This window comes from Electrophorus electricus, chromosome 4 (assembly GCF_013358815.1).
Source record: "Electrophorus electricus isolate fEleEle1 chromosome 4, fEleEle1.pri, whole genome shotgun sequence".
NCBI lineage: Eukaryota > Metazoa > Chordata > Actinopteri > Gymnotiformes > Gymnotidae > Electrophorus > Electrophorus electricus.
In genome coordinates this window covers 16,952,171-16,975,233 of record NC_049538.1, presented here as the reverse complement: position 1 = coordinate 16,975,233, position 23,063 = coordinate 16,952,171, and the positions used below count along the sequence as shown (strand labels likewise).

The 23,063-nt window shown below is 41.1% G+C and overlaps 1 protein-coding gene across 1 annotated transcript in view; it reads right to left on the bottom strand.

The window, feature by feature from the left end:
- The window catches only part of LOC113580116 (golgin subfamily B member 1-like), a 37,094-nt gene extending 16,911 nt beyond the window's left edge, over nucleotides 1-20,183 (bottom strand). Inside the window, exons 1-20 of the mRNA XM_035525644.1 lie at nucleotides 20,064-20,183; nucleotides 17,526-17,586; nucleotides 16,357-16,515; nucleotides 15,410-15,556; nucleotides 15,119-15,247; nucleotides 13,771-13,938; nucleotides 13,445-13,630; nucleotides 13,214-13,336; nucleotides 12,950-13,063; nucleotides 12,160-12,439; nucleotides 11,356-11,471; nucleotides 11,081-11,198; nucleotides 10,860-10,951; nucleotides 10,406-10,565; nucleotides 6,536-6,642; nucleotides 5,975-6,098; nucleotides 4,551-4,684; nucleotides 2,361-2,470; nucleotides 1,140-1,308; nucleotides 948-1,052 (exon numbers count right to left, since the gene is read on the bottom strand). Of these exons, the coding sequence (XP_035381537.1) occupies nucleotides 948-1,052; nucleotides 1,140-1,308; nucleotides 2,361-2,470; nucleotides 4,551-4,684; nucleotides 5,975-6,098; nucleotides 6,536-6,642; nucleotides 10,406-10,565; nucleotides 10,860-10,951; nucleotides 11,081-11,198; nucleotides 11,356-11,471; nucleotides 12,160-12,439; nucleotides 12,950-13,063; nucleotides 13,214-13,336; nucleotides 13,445-13,630; nucleotides 13,771-13,938; nucleotides 15,119-15,247; nucleotides 15,410-15,556; nucleotides 16,357-16,515; nucleotides 17,526-17,570 (2,586 nt within the window). The 5' untranslated portion in view covers nucleotides 17,571-17,586; nucleotides 20,064-20,183. The remainder of the gene's footprint in view (nucleotides 1-947; nucleotides 1,053-1,139; nucleotides 1,309-2,360; nucleotides 2,471-4,550; nucleotides 4,685-5,974; nucleotides 6,099-6,535; nucleotides 6,643-10,405; nucleotides 10,566-10,859; nucleotides 10,952-11,080; nucleotides 11,199-11,355; nucleotides 11,472-12,159; nucleotides 12,440-12,949; nucleotides 13,064-13,213; nucleotides 13,337-13,444; nucleotides 13,631-13,770; nucleotides 13,939-15,118; nucleotides 15,248-15,409; nucleotides 15,557-16,356; nucleotides 16,516-17,525; nucleotides 17,587-20,063) is intronic.
- Nucleotides 20,184-23,063: the final 2,880 nt, after the last annotated feature.

The following is a 23,063-nucleotide window of genomic DNA, read 5'->3' as shown; positions in this document are numbered from 1 at the left end:
ACACAGTAATTAATTTTATGCACCGACATTAACCTGGGCATACATTGTTCTGAATTTGGAAATTTTGTACACTGTATCTTGAAATCAGACAAGTCTGTTGTGTATGACCAAGGGTCACAATCGAGCTTATTGACATGCCATGTGGGTGCTCACATTGTACATGCAGCATGACCCCTATACACACTACTGTCTATTGACAATAAGCCCTTGCTTTATCCATTTTTCACTGCTATTGTGATGTTTTTCTTGGAGTTAATTTCAGTGTCAGTATGTTGCTGTCAATAACCAAAAGGTATATACACAACATACATCTTACTAATTAACTACATTATACTGATGTATGACTTCGTTTGCATGCAAATGTAACCAGAGGTGTACCAGCAGCGGCTAGCAGAATTAAATGGCTATCAAACACTTCTGGGGAAAATCTGAAATGTAGTACATACTCAAGGAAATGAAGAATCTATATTTTCCAGTAAAGTGTGTTCGTGATTACAAAAAGTCATAACAGGAAGTTTGAAGTTTACATGACATCCTGCGAGATTATTGACTGGTTGCAAAGTAGATATCTGATTACAGTTTGACTAGTTTTCCCATTATCTGAATGCCCAACTGCATGTAAACGCACTGACTGGATTCCTGACAGAATCTGATTTTCTTCAATTATTGGATTAAGTGCATGTAAATGCACTTATTTAATCTACACATTAAATCATTCTATTTCCTATGATATTATTCATTTATTTTTATACTTTAATGCAGATAAATAATATACACAAAGTACATAGCGTTTTCACCACACTATATAGCTACATCGTATGATGACTGCTTATAGCTGCTACTTGTGGACAATATTCACTTGAGAGAGTATGATAGAGTGATTTCCAAGACCGTTTCATGAAGTGCTGCATATCTTAAATAATTAATTAATAAAACAAACAGCTCACCTTCTCTTTTAGCACACCCAGCTTCTGTGTTAGTTCTGCAACAACTGTTTTCATTTCTGTGCACTGCTTTTCAAAGGTACTGCACCTTTGGGTCACCTCGGTCAGCTAGATATAGAAAACAAATGCAAATTACACAACTACCAATAACAAGGTTAAGTTTAAGATTAGCTTCCAAAACACAATGTTGCTTACTTTGTGTTCAGTCTGGAGCAGTTTCTCAGACACTTCTTTGTGTTGCTCCTCTTTTTGTCTCAGTGAGTCTCTTAGATTGTCAATGAGCTCGAGCTTCTCTGAAGTTTTGGCCAGTGTGTGTTCTTTCTCCATGAGTGAAGACTCTAGACACTCCTGTGTGTTGCTTAGCCTGATTTAGAAATTGGTTTATATGTCATTTAAGTGAGAAGTTAAATGTACTTAAAATAATTAAACTGTGGTTAAAAAAAAAGAAAAGGTCGCATGCACCTTCCTACTCCAGTTGTAATTTATAAAATAAATTAGTGACTTTTCTGCAAGCGCATGGTTTTGTTCAGCAACGCATGTTTACCCAATCACGTAGGTGGCTATAGAAATCTCAATATGCTCCACTGTAATTTCTTTAAATAAACAATTACATTTTGGAGTTATACATATGCTCCTTGGATTATGATATATCAGTTTGAGATATTCTGACTTTATGATAAAAAATAAATGCATGTTATATACAGGAATCTTACTAATTGTTCATAATGCTGCCTCACACATTGATATTCAGTACTTTTTTATAAAACCTTTATAAAAAAAAGCATTGTGTTAATGCGTTTGTCCAACTGTAGATTAATGTAAGTGTTTTAACGAAGTTTAAGGCAGACTGGGTTATGATATACAGCAGCGCATAAATTATATTCCTTGGTTTGCAATACAATCCCTTGTGATGGATTTATCACAATGCAATCCCATCGTAATCTGAGGAGCGCATGTAATTTTTTGTTTTCAGTGATACAATTTGACTGCTAAGATGCATTTTACATGGACTTTTTCAAAAGATTTGACTACATTTCAAATACAGAAACAGGTCCCATTTCAATTACTCAAAGATAAATTTTTAACTTTTTACATTGAAAATATTCCCCAAATAACCAGTTGGAATAACACTTTTAAAGACAGTAATACTCAATCCATGTATGCTGAATATGAGGTGGTGTATAGGAGTTCTTTAAAGGAAGCATCGGTAATTTGACTTGTAATCGGAAGGTCGCTGGTTCAAACCCCCCCGCCGGGTTGCCACTGTTGGGCCCCTGAGCAAGGCCCTTAACCCTCAATTGATCAAGTTGTGCTCAAATGTATGTACTCAGTCATAATTGTAAGTCACTTTGGATAAAAGCATAAGGTAAATGTTTAACCAGTTATGACATTTTAAGAATGATTAGTGCTTTTTACCCTTTCAGTTGCTCATTCAAACTGGTGACAAGGAGCTGATGTTTCTCAGCATCTCTGGTCTGCTGACTCCGCAGGCTGGCCACCTGAGACTGAAGCCTCTCAGACTCATTCTGGAAGGTCAGAGGATGGGGATCTTTCAGGTCACAATACGAATGTGTGTGTGTGTGTGTGTGTGTGTGTGTGTGTGTGTGTGTGTGTGAGTGAGAGAGAGAGAGTGAGAGAGACACCCCCTGTGAAATGGTTTTATAAAGTGTCAATCTACACATTAAAAGATGCAAGACAGTGAGTTCAACAAAGCCAAACAAGCCCAAAAATCTGTTCTCTGAAGCACCCACCCACCCACCTCCACACAAACACACCTGAGAAACCCAAAATGGACGACTTTCTTCATCTACATCAAACGTCACCTGTGTTAGAGGGATGCATTACAAAATCCTATTTTTCGTGGAAAAGGCACATTTAAATGACTATATATCCAAATATAGAAAAATGACTGAAACCATCCAGATGGGGATGAAGTTTATAAGTATATAACAGTATCAGTTTGTCAACAATAAAACCCTGATACCCTGATTCTGACTGTGTGTAAAGTTCAAATGTAGGCAAAGAACAAATGATGTATTTTTCAGTCTGTCAACTTAAACGTTACTGCCTGGCCAAAAAAAAAAAGATCTCACACTCTAATATTTCGTTAGAAAGCCTTTAGCTTTGATTACGGCAGACATTCGCTGTGGAATCGTTTCCACAAACGTCTGCAATGTCTCATTTATTTCTGTTCAGAGTTGCATTAATTCCACTGTGCAAAGTCTTCTCCAGCACATCCCAAAGATTCTCAATGGGGTTCAGGTCTGGACTCTGTGGTGGACAATCCATGTGTGAAAATTATCTCTCATGCTCCCTGAACCACTCTTTCACAATTTGAGCCCGATGAATCATGGCATTGTCATCTTAGAATATGCATGTGCCATCAGGGAAGAAAAAAATCTATTGATGGAATAACCTGGTTGTTCAGTATATTCAAGTATATTCAGCTGACCTCATTCTTTGGGCACATAATGTTGCTGAACCTAGACCTGACCAACTGCAGCAACTTCATATCATAGCACTGCCACCACAGGCTTGTACGGTAGGCACTAGGCATGATGGGTGCATCACTTCAGCCGCCTCTCTTCTTACCCTGATGCTCCCATCACTCTGGAACAGCATAAATCTGGATTCATCAGACCACATGACCTTCTTCCATTGCTCCAGAGTCCAATCTTTATGCTCCCTAGCAAATTGAAGCCGTTTTTGCCAGTTAGCCTCAGTGACAAGTGGTTTCTTAAGGTTACACAGCCGTTTAGTCCCAATCCCTTGCATTCCCTTCGCATTGTGCATGTGGAAATGCTCTTACTTTCACTATTAAACATATCCCTGAGTTCTACTGTTGTTTATATACGAACTGATTTCACCACACGTTTCAGTGATCGCTGATCACGATCATTCAAGATTTTTTTCCGACCACGTTCCTTCATCGCAGATGATGTTTGCATTTTGGACCTTGTGTTGGACAGTTCTTTACCCGATTTTAGTAGTTTCAGCAATCTCCTTAGAAGTTTTCTCTGCTTGATGCATGCCAATAATTTGACCCTTCTGAAACAGATTAACATCTTTTCCACGACCACAGGATGTGTCTTTCGACATGGTTGTTTAACAAATGAGAAGCTACTCTCTGCATCACTTAGGGTTAAATAACTTGTTGCCATCTGAAACAATCACCCATGCAGTAATTATCCAATGGGAGGCTCTTACCTATTTGCTTAGTTAAATCCAGGTGGTAACCTTTTTTTGGCCAGGCAGTGTATGTAAAACACTAATAAAACATTTTCTTGAATATTAATTTCTCATAATACAGATATAATTTTATGACTACATCTAATTAATTGTTTAGAATTTCTGAATCAATACCAATGCAACTGTCAAAAATATTTCTGCCAGTGTTAACACTTGAAACACCTCTCCACTTAAACTTAAACATCTAATTGAAAACTGCCTTTAATAATCCACTATTGTACATAAACTCCAATATCAGTAACTATAAATTCTAGGAACATCCAGACTGAACATCTTCTGTGAACATGGATGAAGCAGACTGTATTCAATAGGTATTTTATAGGATTAAAAACTGTTGGTGAAATTAAGCAGCTCTACCTGTAGTGCCTCAATGCGGGCCTGTAGTTGCAGTCGATCCTCTAGGTCCTGGCATCTCTCCTCCAACCCAAGGATCTGTTCCTGTAGCTGATTTCTTTCAAGCTCCAATTCTTCCACAACAGACCTCAGACCCTCTAAACACACATGCGTAGAATCAAACCCTTTCTAGTAAACAAATAATTTAAAGCATTGGTCCCACAGTTATTTACATTTAACCAAGTGGAAGACGAACCCGTCAAGATGCATCCCCATGTGCAAACGAGAAGTGGTTTAAGTTGATGAAGTACACATAGTAGTGATTATATAGCACATAAAATCCCAGGGAAGTCCACAAGTGCCAGCTGTCAGCTATACAGCCAATTATACTACTATAGTATAGCTTTCATGTGTGCTTGAGGGGTGGTGATAAATAAGCATGTCAATATAATGACGTATTTACTGCATTATTTTCACTCACACTCTACTAATGTGTCCTCCAATTTGTCCATCAAAGCTATTGGCCAATCAGGCACACAGTACAGCTTCAAAATCAATATGAATAAATACTTAGCTGCAAAACTAAAGCACCATGATACTTTAATATCCTACTACATGTTAAATCATTTTGTTTCTGTTTGTGACAGAGAGCACAAACGATTATCTTCATTAAGCTAATTCATCTACATAAAGTTTAATGAAAACTTAAAGCTTATGTAGCTTAATAAAAACTACATAAACGGAATCAAACTGATGCTCACAAATCAACACCGCTGCTGCAGTCAACAGAATATATACTGTTGAAGAAGGAATGGGATTATCACCAAAAATAAATTAATCCTAAATGCATTTGATGTCTTATTTCTTTAGTTTCTCAGTACCTTAAAACTTGTGGAACCCGCTGAATTATAATGAATCAACAGCATAGTTTCCAGTTCTTTTACATCATGCTAGATTAAGGGTTTTTAATATTTTACATACATACATACATACTTTCAACATATCCACATTATCCAAAAAAAAAAAATGGTTAAAGAAACTCATCAATAGTGGATGAAAACAAAGCACCAACACTTACCATAGATGAAGGCACTGCACACCTACATTACTACACACTGACAAAAACTTCATTGCATTCAACTTGGACTACAGCCTATGCAACCAAGACTAGGCAGTTCATCCAGCACGCACATGCTCCAAATGGTCTGAACTCTACAACAAAAAAAGCAAACTGCAAACAGAGGCCAACCAGGTAACGGTCCCACCAGGTGGACTGGTTAAGAACAAAAAAGTGTTTTTAAATAAGGCTGGGTGAGGTGTTAAAAAAAACATCAATGCCAAAGGAAATTTTTAAAGTAATAACAAATACAATATTTAAGTACATTAACAATGGGGAAAATGAATGGGATATGTGCATGCCAGTCTCAACTGTCTAGTGGGTTTCACACCTGTGTCTGGGGCACTGTACTCGGGCCACCAACCTCCCATATTCTCCCCTTCCATGGGAGTGGTGATACTGGAAATGCTCCGGGGATCCGGAAAAGACTGTCTGCCATCAAACTCAAAGTGCTCCTACAGAGACAAAAATATATCAGAGGCTATGCAGAGTGAAACAAACCAAATTCATCATAAATCCACAAAATGCATGGATAAAAGGAGATCTACAACATTTGAATGCAGCAATGTGATGAAATGTGTTATGCCAGCCATATTAAAATACCCAGCTCTGAAGACCACAAGCACTCTTTTGGAGGTTCCTGATTCTAACGCTTCCAATACACCTGATCAGATCATTTTCAAGTCCCTTATGAGCTGGGTCAGGTGGGTTAGAGCTAAAATGCATTGCATGGAATACCATGCACAGGTGCCAAGCTCCATTGGATGGGTCATGTACTAAAATAATTGTCAAACTATAGCTTAGCGTTCTTATACATTCCCATTTCTCAATTTTAGCAGCTAGATCTCCGTCAACCTTTTGGTTAAGAGTGATGGCGACACCTTGCTCATACCTGCAGGCTGTGGGGGGCGGAGTCCCCAAGCTTCTTGTCCTTTAGTGGACGGAGCCCTCTGACCTGGGCCAGCTCCTCCTCCAACTCCTGCTGCCGATTGGCCAGTGCTGGATCGGAGCAGCCAGGAAAGAACCAGTCATCCTCAATCAGTTTTGTGCCACAGGAAGGTATGAGGGATATATACTCAGACCAAGGACAGGAGAAAAGTAGGGGGGCAGGAGGAAGGAAGAAAAAAACAAAACAAAACAAAAAAAACCAAACATGCACACACACACACAGACACACGACAAGAAAGGGGAGACTGAAAGAAGCAAGTTATAGCAAGGGGGATTTTTAGGCAGAACGTTTTTTTTGTTTTTTTTTTAAACAAAGAAAACACTTACAATTTTGAAAAAAATAGAGGAGAGTGAGGGGGGGAAAGGAGACGTTCCAATATCCACATTCATTCATTCGCACACACCCACACTAGACTCTTAAGGACTTGACACTCACAGCCAGGACCAAGAAAACTAGATTTCATACAAGGCTAAATGCTGTCACACCCGAGTGAAAGGAGTATATGAGGACATGTATTCCTTTGTGTAAAACAGTGACGAATGGGTCAGTGTGATGATGTATATTACCATGCACATTTTCTTCACAGGCATCATAATCAGACTTCAGTTAACAAAAAAGGCAGACGTGAGAAGCAGGGCAATCAGCATTCTCAAAAAGCAACAAAATCAGCAAGAGAACGTGTTTTGATTCCATTTTTCTCCTCACACACTCGGAAAAGAGGAATTCTTGTCTGCTTTGAATAAGGGCAAAGCTAAGCATTTTGTGTGCTGGATGATGAAGAGAAATTCAGGAAGCACAACCACATCAGAGTCTAATGTGTAATGTGCCATGGCATTACCAATAACCTGCACAAAACATATTCCCATCTGTTTTGTGGCATCAGGAAGTACTGGTCAAAAGAACAGTGAAAGATTAATGGAAGGATTTGGTGGAAAAGAAACTGAAAGAACTGATTCGGTTATGATCAATTAAGTCAAAACTATGCTTAAAAGAAATTACCCACACACCCAATCGTATCTGTTGTGTGTAAATGGTTACCACAGACAATTTTGACACATTTCCTTGTAGGTAGAAAAGAACCTGTTCACACAAGTCACACTTATAATAATAAAATAATAATAAAAGGGCAGATGTTAATGGTTCTCTCATTAACTGCCCTTAGAAAATAGGAGATAACCCAATTCAAAGCCCAAGTAGAAGTGAAAGTGTTAAAAATTATTGTTCATGATAACCATACACGGGGTAGATAGGTTAGGTTGGAGTATTCCTTTAAAGACACCTGTATAATTAATTATACAGGGTGAAGTGTGAAATCAAAGAGAACCATTGATGAGATTATTGATTATTAACAGATTATTGTTTTGTAATGACCTTAAAAAATAATAAACATATAAATAAAACAAGAAATAATGACTTAAAACTATATACAAAGAACTAAATGCCTCAGGGTGCTTGCGATGTTTTTAAGAGTTTTGATACAATAATGGTGTTATTAGAATATACTAAAAGCAAAAGTAGCTAATCAACAGCTCACAAAACAATATGGAACACTATGCAGGGCTATTTATCAGAAAGAGGACTTTTTGCTCCCAAGCAATAAATATTACAGCTTCTAGAAACTGGTAATAAAACAGATTGACACAACACATCCACCTGAATAATAGATGCAAGTGTCCTCAGGAAGATTAAACAGCCCTGCATCTATTTAAAGAAGAAATTTATCTACACTGAAGTTAGGATTTGTGCAGTGTCGAGTGTCACTTGTGTTTGTTAAATGATGTGAAAGAAACAGCCCCAGACCTCAGCACAGGCACTTTTCTCAAATCAAGTAAAAAGTCCTAACCATTAACCTGTATAGCATTTTAACCAAGGCAAATTCAACCATGGCAAACCCTGAACCTGAAGAGGTGAACAGTTATCTATATCTTCACCAACTAACTAATCCAAAACAGAGGATCTAAAGAGCTAATTGGACATATTTCTGAAGGGAGCCTCCAGGAATTAAGGTTTGCCATGCCAAGTAAATCATTTATTTACTTGAAAATTGGGGTTTAGTTTTGATTGGATTTACAAAGTGTGCCCAGAATTAAAAGATGAGAAATAACTGGTTAATCACTGGTAATAAGCTTTCAAAGATGGGCTCACAGTTACTAAGCCTTTATTATCAGACCACAATATTAAAACACCCAACACCAGACATCTGACACTTGTTAATGCAGCAGGTCAGTTTAGAGCTGGGCCTCGTGAAGGGGACATCAGGTCGAGGGAACAAACAAAACAGTGGAAATGGAAGAAAACAGAAAGGACAGGGCAAAAAGAAATAAAGGAGATGAAGCCAGATATCAGCCGCCACTGTACTACCAAGAGATTCCGCAGGGAAAGGGCTTCTGGGAATCAGCGGGCAGTACAGCAGGAAGACGGACACTGGAGCAAGAAGAGCCTGCATGCACAAAACTGACGGGAAACTGTTCTCTGTGGCTGCACCAATCACAAAGAGCAGGATGACAGGTGGAGGGAGGGAGGCTTGAGGTTGGAGCCAGGGCTTGTCTCACAGATGGGAGAAAAGAACAAAACAAAAACCAAAAAGAGTCATGCTGAATCTGGATCGACTTTTCATGGGGGTATGCAAAATGAATCATTACAAAATGTTCATCATGTTCTCCCCAATAAAACACCCCTGACTTCACTATTTTGGACACTTGTTTACTGAGAAATGTAGCATGAATTAGAAACTGGGCATAAAACAGAAATGACCATGACTCCATCGCACCCACAAAGAATGAGTTATGAAGGGTGCTGGGGTTTTGGGAAGATTTGAGACCAACTGGTCACTTAGGAAAAATACATTAAAAGAAGAAAATGTTCCAGGATTTGCCTGATACAAGTTATTTATCACACTAAAGCCAATATTATTTTACACAAAGATGATAATCTGTCATCATAAAATTGTAGACAAAAATGCTAAAGCACAAATAAAATAAATCAACAAGGGAGTTATGTAGTTTATATGCTGCTGTCCCAACAGTTTAACTTTGGCCAAACAAATGGCAGGGACTATAGTCTGGGAATAAACTAAAAATACCAAAAGGACATGGTTTTCTATCTTTTTTTTCTCTCTCAGTTACATTCTAGCTCATGTTAATCCTTAAATATTCAGTTTAATACAACCACACGAACACTCCAGAATCATAATTTTCAAGTTATTTTACCTGTGCATGACATATTACTTAATGAATTTTGTTATTTACAAAGGCAGCACAAGCAACATTTGCCCTACTAATGGTGGTTTAAAACTGCAGGGCCCTGAAAGTGCTTCCATATCAAATGCCACATCAGTTACCAGTTACAAGTGCGAGTTTAGCAGTACACTTCTCTATCTAAGAGTTTTATCGGCTGCCACTTAATCAAACCAGCCGTTCTCTACGACACTACTAGAGTTGCAGTGCTAGAGCGCAATTTGGAGATCTCTTGACTGATCTTACCAAACTGGGTTTCCTCCTTTAGTCTTTACTCCACCTTGCTAGAATAAATGAACATAACATTTTCACCCATGCAACTGGCTGTCAGTTAAAAGGACAATTTGCATAACTCTGAAAATTAACACCATGCACTGAGAAGGAACAGTGATACTGAACCTCTTGCTATGCACACACACCAAAGTATCTTGTATTTCAATTTGTGTATTGCTGAAGTGTACTGCCCACTGTAGGATTTGGTTGGTGAGAAGCGATATGCAGCTTCTTGTGATAACTGTCTAGCAGATACATGGCTTTCTGATCAGGTAATATAAACATTCCCCCTCCCTCTCCTCACCCTCTCTCTCCTCCTCCATGTGGCTCATACGGAGTGCCAAGGCGTTCTTCTCCTCCCGAGCCTGGTCCCGTGCTGCCTCAGATTCGGCTACCATGGTCACCATGTCCTGCCACTCCAGCACCTGGCTCTGCCCATCATCCACGCTGCCAGACTCACTTGTCTGCAGGACACACAGCACACAGAGAGAGAAGATACACTTTTACACCACACTGCTCTGTGAAAAGTCGGTTTCATCCAAGCCAGCGGTTTTCTGTCCCAGTCACTGGTGGGCCCATAATTTCCCCTTCATTAATACATATTAATAAAGTAACTCAAGAAAAGATTGTCAAGCCTTTTGAGAGCCAATGCCAGTATCTTAGAGAGGGGAAACACCAAAATTGTCCAGTTTCTTAACCCCCAGCGCTGAAGTGTAATCAGCATTATATGTGAGGGAATGCGGTGAGCTTCGCCCTACCTGGGATGCAGCCCTCTTGGTAACTTGTTCCAGGTCTGCCTGCATCTTTCTCTGCTGTTCCTCATACACAATCAGTTTAGCCTCGAGAATATCTACACACATTGGTTCAAAAAGAAACAACTCAAAATCCAAAACTATAACAAATGTGCAATGCATTTCATTCTATAATACAAAAAGAACAGCAATATAGGGTTGGTTTTTGTTTTTGTTTCTTTCCTCACCATTTTTGGCCTTGAGCTCATCGTATTGTAAACGTTTACACAACATTTCCTCTCTCTCCTCCTCAAGCTCCTTAACTCGGCTGTGCAGGGTGGTCAGATCAGTGCCGACACTACCAGACTGGGGTTCAACAGTAAGATGTTAAAGTCACAGTATCTATGTTGTTAACACTAAACAAACTATGAACTTTACTTCTTATAAACTATTCCTAAAGGTGACCATCTTGTATATTTGTAGTACTCTTTCTTCTGCACTGAAAATGCTCTCTATGTCTCACCTGAGCTTTCTTCAGCTCATCTTCAAATTGTCTGATGCGAGACTTGGACCAAGCTTTTATCTTTAGGAACTTGGCTTCTGACCTGCTGGCCTCATCTGCCTTTAGTTTAGCTTGGGCTGATCACCCACATAAAAAGAGGGGAATCAACAACATAAAACAACAGAGGGGTTTCTCTCAGCACTTCCGCTTTCCTTTTTATTTAAAACTACCCGTTCCCAAAAAAGCACTTCATGTAAAGTTCATGTTAACATGCAATTCCTTGAATACATGAAAAAGAAACACCAAACTATCCAAACATATTTCTCTAACCGGAACAAACTATATTTCTTGCACACAACATTGCAGATACTTTACTAGAAACACTTGCAGTCAATAACAGTGTATTAGGTACATGCATTTAATAGGTACATTTCATAGGTGTAGTTTCAGTCTGTAGCGTTTCTGTTGCCACAAACATTTCATTGTCTAATTTAGCCCCATTCACCAGTTGCCAGTTTTTCACCACAGGGTCACTGCTAACAGGATATTAATAGAGTGGAGGGACCATTTTTAACACAGCAGTGACACTGACATGCTAGTAGGATGGTAGTAAGCGTTGTACTGGTATGAGTAGCTACATAGGAGTAGCTACATTTAGCTACATAGTCAGAGTGCTTGCCCCTCTGTCCCACCCACTTCAGTCTCTTCAGTTCCATAACACTCAATTCTTAAGATGGTCTACCCATGCACACAAACAGTCTAAAACAAACAATCCAGTAAATAAGACATATCTTTAAGTCAATCACACATGCCCACAATGAATACCTTGTAGTTCCTCGAGTCTCTGGGTCATTGCCATGTCAGGGAGTGGGCCATCAGGCGCTTGCTGAGCTGAGGACAGCCTCCCTACCTCCAGCTGCTCATGCAGAGCCTGCACCTTTTCTGACATCTCCTTCTCATGCTTCTCTGCCACCCTGCGCACGTCCTCCTGGTGCTTCTCCATGAGGTCACGGACTTGAGCACGCATGATGTGCTTTTCGGCCTCCAGCTTGGACTGCATATTCTCCCGCTCGCTCTGCAGCCGCAGCAATTGCTCGTGAAGCTCCTGCACACGCACACGGGTGGCAAGAAACACAGGGACCACAAGGAAGTGTAGATCCATCTCATGCCATAAAAAGGCAGACATACATATTATAAGTAAAACACAAGATTTTATAATACAGTTTATGATTCAAGGCAAAATTAGGCAATAAAACATTAGTTATTTTTCAAAATATTTTGGAGTTATACTTCCCTCAATTCATAATCATTAGTTTTAAATATTGGTAATTATTACTATTAGTAATAAAATTAGTAAAAATCCTGTGTTTAATCATCTCCTGATTATGCTGTTCATCAGCTTTAGACTCCTGTGCACGTGGATTTCAATACATCAAAATAAATAAATAAGTAAATAAATAAATAAATAAATAAAAACACTGTATTCATGGTGGTATCTATTACTAATGGATTGAGGATAAGACTAAAATAATGAAACTGAAACAAGAAGAGGGATGGGAAGAAGAGGGAAGAACAGTTCTTTTCTATAGCAGAGGTATAATTTGCTATTTGTCACCTTGATCTGCTGGTCTCTGCCATCCACCTCTCCCTGCAGGACATCAATCACCTGAGCTTTGCCCAGTAGCACTTCCTCCTTCTCATGTAGCTTCTGTTTAAGAGCCTTCAGGAGCTGAGTGCATAAGCAGCATTAAAAGGTAACTATTGTTACAGGTAACCTGCATTACAACCAACCATCCCTACATATTTCAGGTCTCAATGCATCAGGTTACAATTTCACCTAATAAAATCTCTCTTCCCAGAATCCCCAAAACTCTCTTACCTGCTCAAGATCTGAGCTTGCATCTGACTTGGCTGCAAGCCTGAAGAGCTCCTGCTCGTGCATCTGGTTAATCTCCATTAATTTGCTGTCTTTTTCCAAAATTATGTCTTTGAACGTCTGGATCTGTGGTTTTTAAAATGCACAACAGCAAAATCATTTAATCCAAAATGGAGTAGAAGTTTAAAAGACTGAGTGAATGAACGAATGAAGACAGGAATGATTAAAACTCACATTTTGCTTGTACATATTCTCCTTCTTCTCAAACTGTGCTCGCTCGTTTACCAGCAGCTCTTTGAGGCTGTCACTCTGCTCCTTCAAGAGGCTGTAGCGCTCTTCTCCAACTCCCACTTTCTTGGTCAGGCTCTGCACCAACATCTGCAGTTCCTGCACAGAGTCACCACCATCCACCGGACGCTCCTGCAGTCACATACCCACTACTTAAAGCATGGGAGGAATAACCTGCCACAGAAGAACTGTCAGAGTGGCTGCACCAGTCAGCAATGAGCCCTGGGAAAGCACAGTTTTGCCCCACGTGAAGCCTGTTTAGAGTTCCTTACCCTGCAGTCCTGAGGTACTGGCTGTGCTGCAGTAACGGTATACTCTCCAGATACTGCCATCTGCAGGTGAACAATGTAGGCCTCCTTCTCCACAAGACGCTTGTCTCTCTCCACCAACATGGCATCCATCTCGATGCCACGCTCTCTCTGGGCTTCCAGTTCCTGTGTCTGAAACACACTTGAGATATATTTACTGAGTCTTTTTTTTTTCTTCCTGTCTGTGTATTAATTGCAATTCTCTGTATTGCAGCGGTTCATACTGACAATCACAATGTTGTTCATTTCATTGCCTTCTTTCTTGCATTAGACAATGGAGATTTTTTAAAATAATAATTTTACACAATGCGCACACATACACCAACACACCTATACAACCAAAAAACTGCTCATAATGCATGGGGCACTTCACCCATGATCCAACATCCAAACACTGAACACCAGCCTTAAGAAAGGGGCCTAAAAATCCACTGTCCAAGGTGAGACAAAACATTCATAAATACATCAAAGCAATGACCCTCAAGGATGAGCTCATGGCAGAATGTCTCAGTCAGATGGGAGAAGTGGTCACTATAGAAGAAAGAGGTGCCATGGCAGGATAAGCCCCTTCATGGAATGTACAACTGTCAAGTAGCAGAGGTAGCTAACATAAGACAATCCCAACAATGGCTGGATAAGACTGGACCGAAGAAAACCCCAGAGTCACTAATCATGGCAGCACATCAAGCACTGAGCACCAAGTTGATTGAAGCAGGGGTGTATCACACCAGACAAGACCATATATGCAGACTGAGACAATCCAGCACCTAAACGAAGGATGCAAGACACTGGCAAGGAAAGCATACAATGAGAGATACAACCAAGTGTCAGGGATCATATACAGAAACATATGCAAGGAATGAATTGGACACACCCAGGTCCAAATGGGACGAACCCCAGGGAGAGGTGAAGAACAAGAAGGCTAAGATCCTATGGGACCCCCAGATCCATACAGTGCCAAACCAACAAGGTTCCAGGGAATAACTGTAGTGTAATTTATTTAAAGATCAGATGTATGCAAAATGGAGGTGAAGTACACGAGGTTTCCAAAATAACAGCACACGTCAGACAAATGTCCTTCATCAGCTGCTGAAGCAAGACACTTCCCATTGTGTACTTCACCGACATTCACACACACACACACACACACACACACACACACACACACACACACACACACACACACACACACACACACACACACACACACACACACACACACACACACACACACAGCATCCCAAAACTGTATATTTAAAAAAAAACAAAAAAAACCCACAGTGTTCTTTTTGGCTGGGACTGCAGTAGTTACCTTCAGGTGAAGTTGCTGGTCTCGCTGGGCCAGCTGCTGCTCCAATTCCTCCAGTTTCTTCTTAAGCAGGAGCATTTTTCCCCTGCTGGCTCCGACCAGCTCGGCCTCTCCCGCCTCACCACTACTACTCTGAAGAGGGAAGACCTTATCAGCCAGAACGTGCGCGCACACATGCACAAATACTATGTGGAATTATATTCACCACTCCAGGTGGAAAGAAAAAAAAAAGTGAATGCAGCCAAGCAGGAAGTAGGCACGAGCCCCTGCCGGTTTACCAGAGCGCTCTCTTACCCGTTTAACCTGGAGAGGCGCAGCCTTGCCCGCAGCCACACTCTGCTGTTTCCGGAGCTCCTCCAGTTGAGAGTTCAGAGAGGTGACTTTTGCCTTGTTCTGGAGGCGCATCTTAGACAGTCTGGCCTCGCATGACTCCTTTTCAGCCTGGGGGATTTATAAAGCAGCACCATGGTAAGAAGTTGCAATCACTCCACTACACATTTCCTGCATCTCTGTGACAAATGCACAAATGGTGTAAGCACTAGAATTTTAATAAGTCTACAATTAAAACACTGAAAGTGGAACACCACGATGAATTAAAGCTCTGAGCTAAACAGCATAACCAGGCACATGCCCATACTTTGTGATTTTAATATGCAAGAATCTGCTTATTAACCCTGACTGCCTGAGTGAATGGATGTTGTATGTGCATAATACACTTCAATTAATCTTTCTAAGACACCATGTGTGCAGATAACACTGAAACGCGATTGTTCCTGCCCTTAGATTGTACTTTGCTCTGTACCAATACACACTGTAGGGAGTCTCTCCACAATGGTTAATCTTGTAATCAGAAGCATAAAGCCGCTCATTGTATTCCAGCCGCCAGGCCAAAGGAACATCCACACCATGCACAGATAAACATCCCATAAACGACACTGATGTATTGTTCATTCTTACAACGATACAAAATATTACTGAAAAATATGTTCATAAGCAACAGAACAATTAATGTGACACTAATGTGACATTAAAGCTAAAGTTTTTTAGAATAAATACTAGATCAAATTAATATTTTTATCTGACTCATTTGGAAAGTGTTAAATTGGTCAGAAGAAAATAAAATTTCCTAATGATTCAATTCCATATTGAGGAAAGAGTAATACTGCAGAACCCAGTACAGATATAGCAATTAAACATTCTGCAGCCCTATTCTGCCTTTTTCTGTGGAAGAGACTAATTACCTTGAGTTGTTCATCTTTAGTGTGGAGAGCTGCATCTTTCTCCCTGATCATCTCCTTTAACTGGGCTACCAGTTGCTCCAGATGAGCCAATCGCTCAGTTACCTCAGACAGAGGGGGACCACCACCACCACCAGCACCTTCCTGTGGGGACCCAGGGGCCTGAGAGAGAGGGCAAGAGAAAAGGAATAGCACATGGAGGGTGAAAGGGTTAATTAGGTGTGGTAGTCCCTTTATTCCAAATGTTCGGTCTGTGCTTATAATGATAGCTTTCCATTGGGGAACCTAAAATAGGTTCCACACCTGAAAGATGTCTTAAGTCTAAAAGGAAAAATGGACAGAAATATCATATTTTATTATAAGTCATTTGTTAACAGCTTTTGAAAACTGTATGTCTTTTAACACTATGCTTAGCATTAGTGACCCATCTTAGTTCACCCATCTTAGTTCACTATCATTGTTGTATTCAGCCATATTCACATGCCAAACAATGAAGAACCTAATATTTGATCTGGGGGTTTTACCAAAAGACTGAATGCCTGATCACCTGAATACCTGATTGAAAGTTAAACAGAAAATGACCCAGTGGACAGCTGAGGGATTATTAGTCATAGAAGCACACGGATCAGACAGCACTCTTGGTAAGCACAGCAGCACATAGCCAGCCCAACTCTGTCAGTACAGGAGACACACATTCCATAGTGGTTTAGAATACAAAAGACTGTACCACAAGAAGCGAAAGACCTTATCAGTAAGGCAGACCAACAGAGTCAAAGCAGTGACATCAGCACTCACCTTAAACATTCACTGGCTAAACCCCCTTATGGGGCCTTAAACTTGTCTGCTAACCAGTGCTGCTTCACAATTTGCTGGTACCATGAGTATGGCAGGATGGTCGAAACTTTGGTACCACTAACTGCAGCAAACTTCACAAGCCTCGATTGTCCAAGGCTAGTCAATGCAATAATGAACTGTTTAAAAGCTTTAAGACATCTTAAAATCTTAAAATCTGACTGCAAACAAAATTATCCAATTATGCCATGCAGTCAAGATGAACGGCTAACAAGAATACCTTTGTTTAGGTAATATTAATAATAATCATTTTTTAAAAATCATATAATCACATAACATCTAGACGTGCACACTAAAAACATTCCGAATGTCCTACTTACCCCCTGGGTAGAGCCACCCTCATCGGTGGAAAACCACTTCAGCATGGTTTAGATGACAAGCCTGCGAAAAGAAGAAAAAAAAATAAAAATAAATAAATAAATATATATATATATATATATATATATATATATATAAAAACATATATATAGTGTGTGTTATATATATATATATATATATATATATATAAAAATATGTATATATATATATATATATGTGTGTATATATATGTGTGTGTGTGTATATATATATATATATATATATATATATATATATATATATATATATATATACACACACACACACACACACACACACATATAGGTATGTATATGTATATATATATATATATATATATATATATATATATATATATAGATACACATACATACATATATACACACACACACACACACACACACACACACACACACACACACGTATACCTATACATACATATATATACACATACACACACATTATATATGTATGTGTATATATGTGTGTGTATATATATAGATTTATTTATTTTTCCCATTAATACTATGAATACTATACAGTAACTTAATGCAGTTCTGCCTTCTCCAATAAGATGGGCAGGGTGACTCAACCTTTCCAAGTGACTCAACAGTACCTCTTTGTATTAGCACTGGCTTGCCTATGCTGCTTGTTTTCAGTCAGCATAGGAACGTTAACTGGATAGAGAGGATGATGTACCGGCAGCCTTGTGTTTCTCAAAGAGGGCTGCAACAATCAGCCTGTGTAAAAAGCTCTGACTGGCAGTCAGTTTTTCAGGTCAGTATTCAAATATTAATGATGAGCGGATGGTAACATGGTGGCAAACCTCCCACATGCAAGTCTGTGCATGCATCCACCAAATGTAATAATAACAATATTCAGCAGTCCTTAAAAACATGTCTGACTTAGAAAATTGTGCTAAACAGTAGGAACAAACGACTGCTGTTTCCTTGACACTAAAAATGCACTAAAAATGCCCAAGTGAACCTATTTTAATGAATTACAACTGAAACCTTAATGGATTATTTAAGGCAGAATGGGCAAATGCATTTGAAAATGGTATAAAAGTATGTAACACTGAGATATTTATATAAAGATGTGAAACCCTGTTGGGTTTTTCAAGCTCAGGATGTGTATCTAAAATTGTCCCTCACCCAAAACACCTCCAGATTTCCAAAAGAATGCATTATTTTATATTCATGGGTCAAATGGGTCTGAAAATAACCATGCATCCATGTGACCATCATACATCAACAATGATTAGCCATTATGAGACAATGTTATGGACATATGAATATTACATATAGGATGCTTTAACATTACTGTCAACCAAGTGTCCTGGCAAAAGAATACTGTGTAGTTTTTGTTTCCCTTTTTGACATTTTAAGTGGCCTTTATATGCACACATATATACATATACATACACACAATATATATAAGAAGTGAGAGATCTTTAAACCCATCTACCAAACAAATATCTGGATCTGACAATTGCAATAGTGAGAGGACTTCAACCTTCTTAGCAACACTGCAAGAACACTGCTGAGGTGAACTTGATATTCAGCCTTATAACATATAAATAGAGGCTCGAGTGAGACTGCTATAACATACAAACGCCATTTGAATGTAAAGTTATTTCTGTCCAGCATAAACGTGTGACAGGGAAAGATGATCTGGACAAACCGGCTTTGGCCTTCCCACGTAAGTCATTCGCACCAAACCTGTTGGCCAAGGTGCTTATTCCAGCAACGTTTGCTTTGCCAGCGGACATTTTACGCAGTAATCCTACATCATATTTAGCCTCTAAAACTTCAGACTGCTCATTACGACAACAAATAACTGTAAACTAACAAACCAAGCCCGAAATCCCAGACAGATAGCTGATTAACTAGCAGCCAGATATATCGATATATCGAAAACCAAAATGACACAGCGAACCAAATATCTTAGGTTATAAAGCTACTTTCCATATACAAGCAGCCTAGCTAGCGACTGATCTTAGGTATGTTAACTTACAAGTAACATCCCTCGCGGCAATGCTTATAACAAAGTGCCTAGTTGCTACTAATTAGCACTGATTGTATACATTTACCCAAATGTAAATAGCTAATATAACAGTTAGGTTGACAATTCGATGCAAGTTATCTCGTTAGGTAGCGTTAGCTTAGCTAGCTAGCAAGCAAGCAAGCAAATGTACAAACAAGACGCTAACTGCCGAAAAATGGGTTCTTATCAGTAGCTAGTTAGCTACCTAGCTATCTTGGCAAACTATGTGAAAAAAACAGTTAGGTATTAGTTAAGTTACCTTACATTTCGATCCGCCTTTGCTCGAAAGTGGGCTAGTTAGCTAACCAGCTAGCTAGTAACTAAGTTAACAGCCAGCGAAATAGCTGCAAGGCTACACTAAAGAAACCAGTTAGTCATCTAGCCCTCCAGTAGCAAGCTAGCTGGCTAAAGTGCCAGCAGTTGAAACAGACACTACATAATGAAATCGTACGACGATAAATTTCATTGGCGCTTACCAGCTTTTTAGTGTCATAGGTCGCTAACTATATTTTGCCGCAAAATATTTTATTTTACATGACTGCAAATATGGTGAAATTCCGAGATATTCTGTTATCCCTATTTGCCCCAGTAAACCATCTTTGTCAGGTGGGCAAACATTTCGGACGCATGCGCGAAGCTTGTGCTATGTACATTCCCTGGGCGTGACATGTGGTTTACAAAAACTTGTTTCATCGTATGTCATGAAGTAAACTAAGGAGGAAACGGTTCCTTAGTTTATTCCATCTTTCCTCACTTTATTCCAGAACAACACATAGAAATGAGCGCAGAGTTGCAGCACACACCACTGCTGCCCCAGTAATATATAATGTTGGGGCAAAAGAAGAATGTGTAAGGTGGGCTTAAACCCAGGTATGCCACACTCTAATAATGGTGGGCCTGTGTGCAGAACAGTTAGATCTTGGTAAACAGGTAAAACAAAAGGAAAGAACTAAACACCACACCAAGCATGGAAAAGGGGAGAACAAAGGACACCATGGGAAGAAATGGAAACCCCGATGCACTGGGGAAAACCAAACTAAAACTTCCCAAACAAAACCAGAAGACAGGGAGGAACTTGAATGGCTAAGGAAAGCCTCAGGAGAGAGACAGACTGACTCAAGAGGGAAAACTGGATAGGGGATGTGTACAAATACAAACACCCTCACAGACAAGAAGTGAGGTGTAGCACGAGGGCTCACAGACCTCAATACCTGAAGTTACTGGCTAGGAGCTTGGCTCAAAACTTTAGCAAAGACCCAGCACTGAATGACTTGGTTACTGGGCTTATATAAGCTCTAGACCAGCTGTTGGGTGTTAAACCTGATTAGTGGTATGGTTGACTCGAGGCCTCCCTCTGGTGGCCGAAGGGGGCCTCGGCCTGGTGCCAACCCTTACAGTACCCCCCCACCTGGAAGGGGCGGCTCCTGACGTCCCAAGGCCAGCCACACGATCCCGCCAAAAAGCCCGAATGAGTTCACGGTCCAGGATGTGACGGGAGGGGACCCAGGAGCGCTCCTCGGGCCCGTATCCCTCCCAGTCCACTAAATACTGGACTCCACCATGAATCCGCCGGACGTCCAACAGACGCTGTACCATATACGCCGGTGCATCGTCCACCATGCTTGAACCCAGCGGGTTGGAGGGGCCCACTGAACACAACACGGGCCTAAGGCGAGACACGTGGAAAGTGGGGTGAACACGCAATGATGGGGGAAGGGCAAGGCGATAAGAAACAGGGTTTATGTGGTGAAGAACCTTGAATGGCCCGATGTAGCGAGGGGTGAGTTTGCGGGTATAACCACGCAAAGGCAGGTCCTTGGCTGATAGCCAAACCCGTTTCCCTGGCCGATAAGTCGGTGCTGGTTGCTGTCTCTTGTTGGCATAATGTTTTTGAGCAGCACGGCAGACAAAAGAGCCCTGCGTGCCTGTCACCAGGTGAAGTGGCAGCGCCTGACCGTCTGCTCAGCAGATCAAACACCCACGTCAGCCTCTTGGTCGGGAAACATGGGTGGATCATAACCGTACTAGCACTCAAATGGTGATATGCCTAAGGAGGAGTGCCACAGGGTGTTGTGGGCAAATTCTGCCCATAATAGGTGCTCAGATCAAGAGAATGGACAGGAAGAGGCCAGACAGCGGAGGGTGCGCTCCAAGTCCTGATTAACCCTTTCTGTCTGGCCGTTGGATTGGGGGCGGAAGCCGGAGGACAAGCTAGCTTCCGCCCCCAACAACCGACAGGAGGCCCTCAGAACCAGCTGGTGAATTGAGGCCAGCGGTCTGACACGATGTCGCTAAACAGCCCATGAAGACGGACCACCTGGGTAAGAAATAACTTAGCTGTGTCCTTCACCAATGGCAGTTTAGGCAGTGCAAAGAAGTGGCCAGCCTTGGAGAACCTATCTACGACCACCAAAATCACCGTGTTGCCCCTTGATGGGGGCAGCCCTGTAATCAATTCGAGCAACAAGTAAGACCAAGGGCACGAAGGCTCAGCTAGTGGGTGCAACAGACCAGCAGGCCTTGTCCTGGGGTCCTTGCACTGAGCGCAGTTGCGACAGGAGTTCACAAACGCTCGGACGTCGGGTTCCATGCGGGGCCACCAAAACCACCAATAGAGAAACTCAAGCGTCCATGTGACTCCTGGGTGCACAGAAAAGGGGGATGCATGTCCCCACTTGAGGACCTGAGCTCTAGCCACCTTATGGACATAAAGCCCTACTGGCGGGCCTTCACCCGGGTCTGGTTCAGTAAGGAGGGCCTGACGTACTGCCTTCTCAACCCCCCACTGGATTGGCGCTACGATGCAGACCCCAGGGATAATGGTCGAGGGTGGAGCAGAAGGCGGCAAGGATTCCCACTGCCGAGAGAGGGCATCTGGTTTAATGTTTTTAGTGCCCGGCCAGTAAGATATGGTAAAATCAACCCGAGCAAAGAACAGTCCCCATCTGGCCTGGTGTGGATTAAGTTGCTTGGCCTGCTGTATGTAGGCCAAGTTTTTATGGTCCATACAGACCAGAAAGGGGTGTTTTTTCCCCTCCAGCCAGTGCCTCCACTCCTCGAGTGCAAGCTTGATCACCAGCAATTCATGGTCACCCACGTCGTAGTTCCATTCTGCTGGGGACAGCCATTGAGAGAAGTAGGCACAGGGATGCAGTTTGTCATCCTCTCTGAACCGTTGGGACAGAACTGCACCAACGCCCTCCTCAGATGTGTCCACCTCAATGACAAACGGAAGCTTGGCATCAGGGAGCTGCAGAATAGGGGCCTTGATCATACGGTGTTTCAGTTCATCAAACACCTGCTGGGCCTCGGTGGACCAGTAGAACTGACCCAACGCCTTCCTAGTCAACATGATCAGTGGGGCTGCAACTGCGCTAAAGTTCTTCACAAACCTGTGGTAGAAGTTCGTGAAGCCCGGGAAGCATTGGACCAGACGCACCGAGGTGGGTCTAGGCCAGTTCTCTACAGCCCGCACC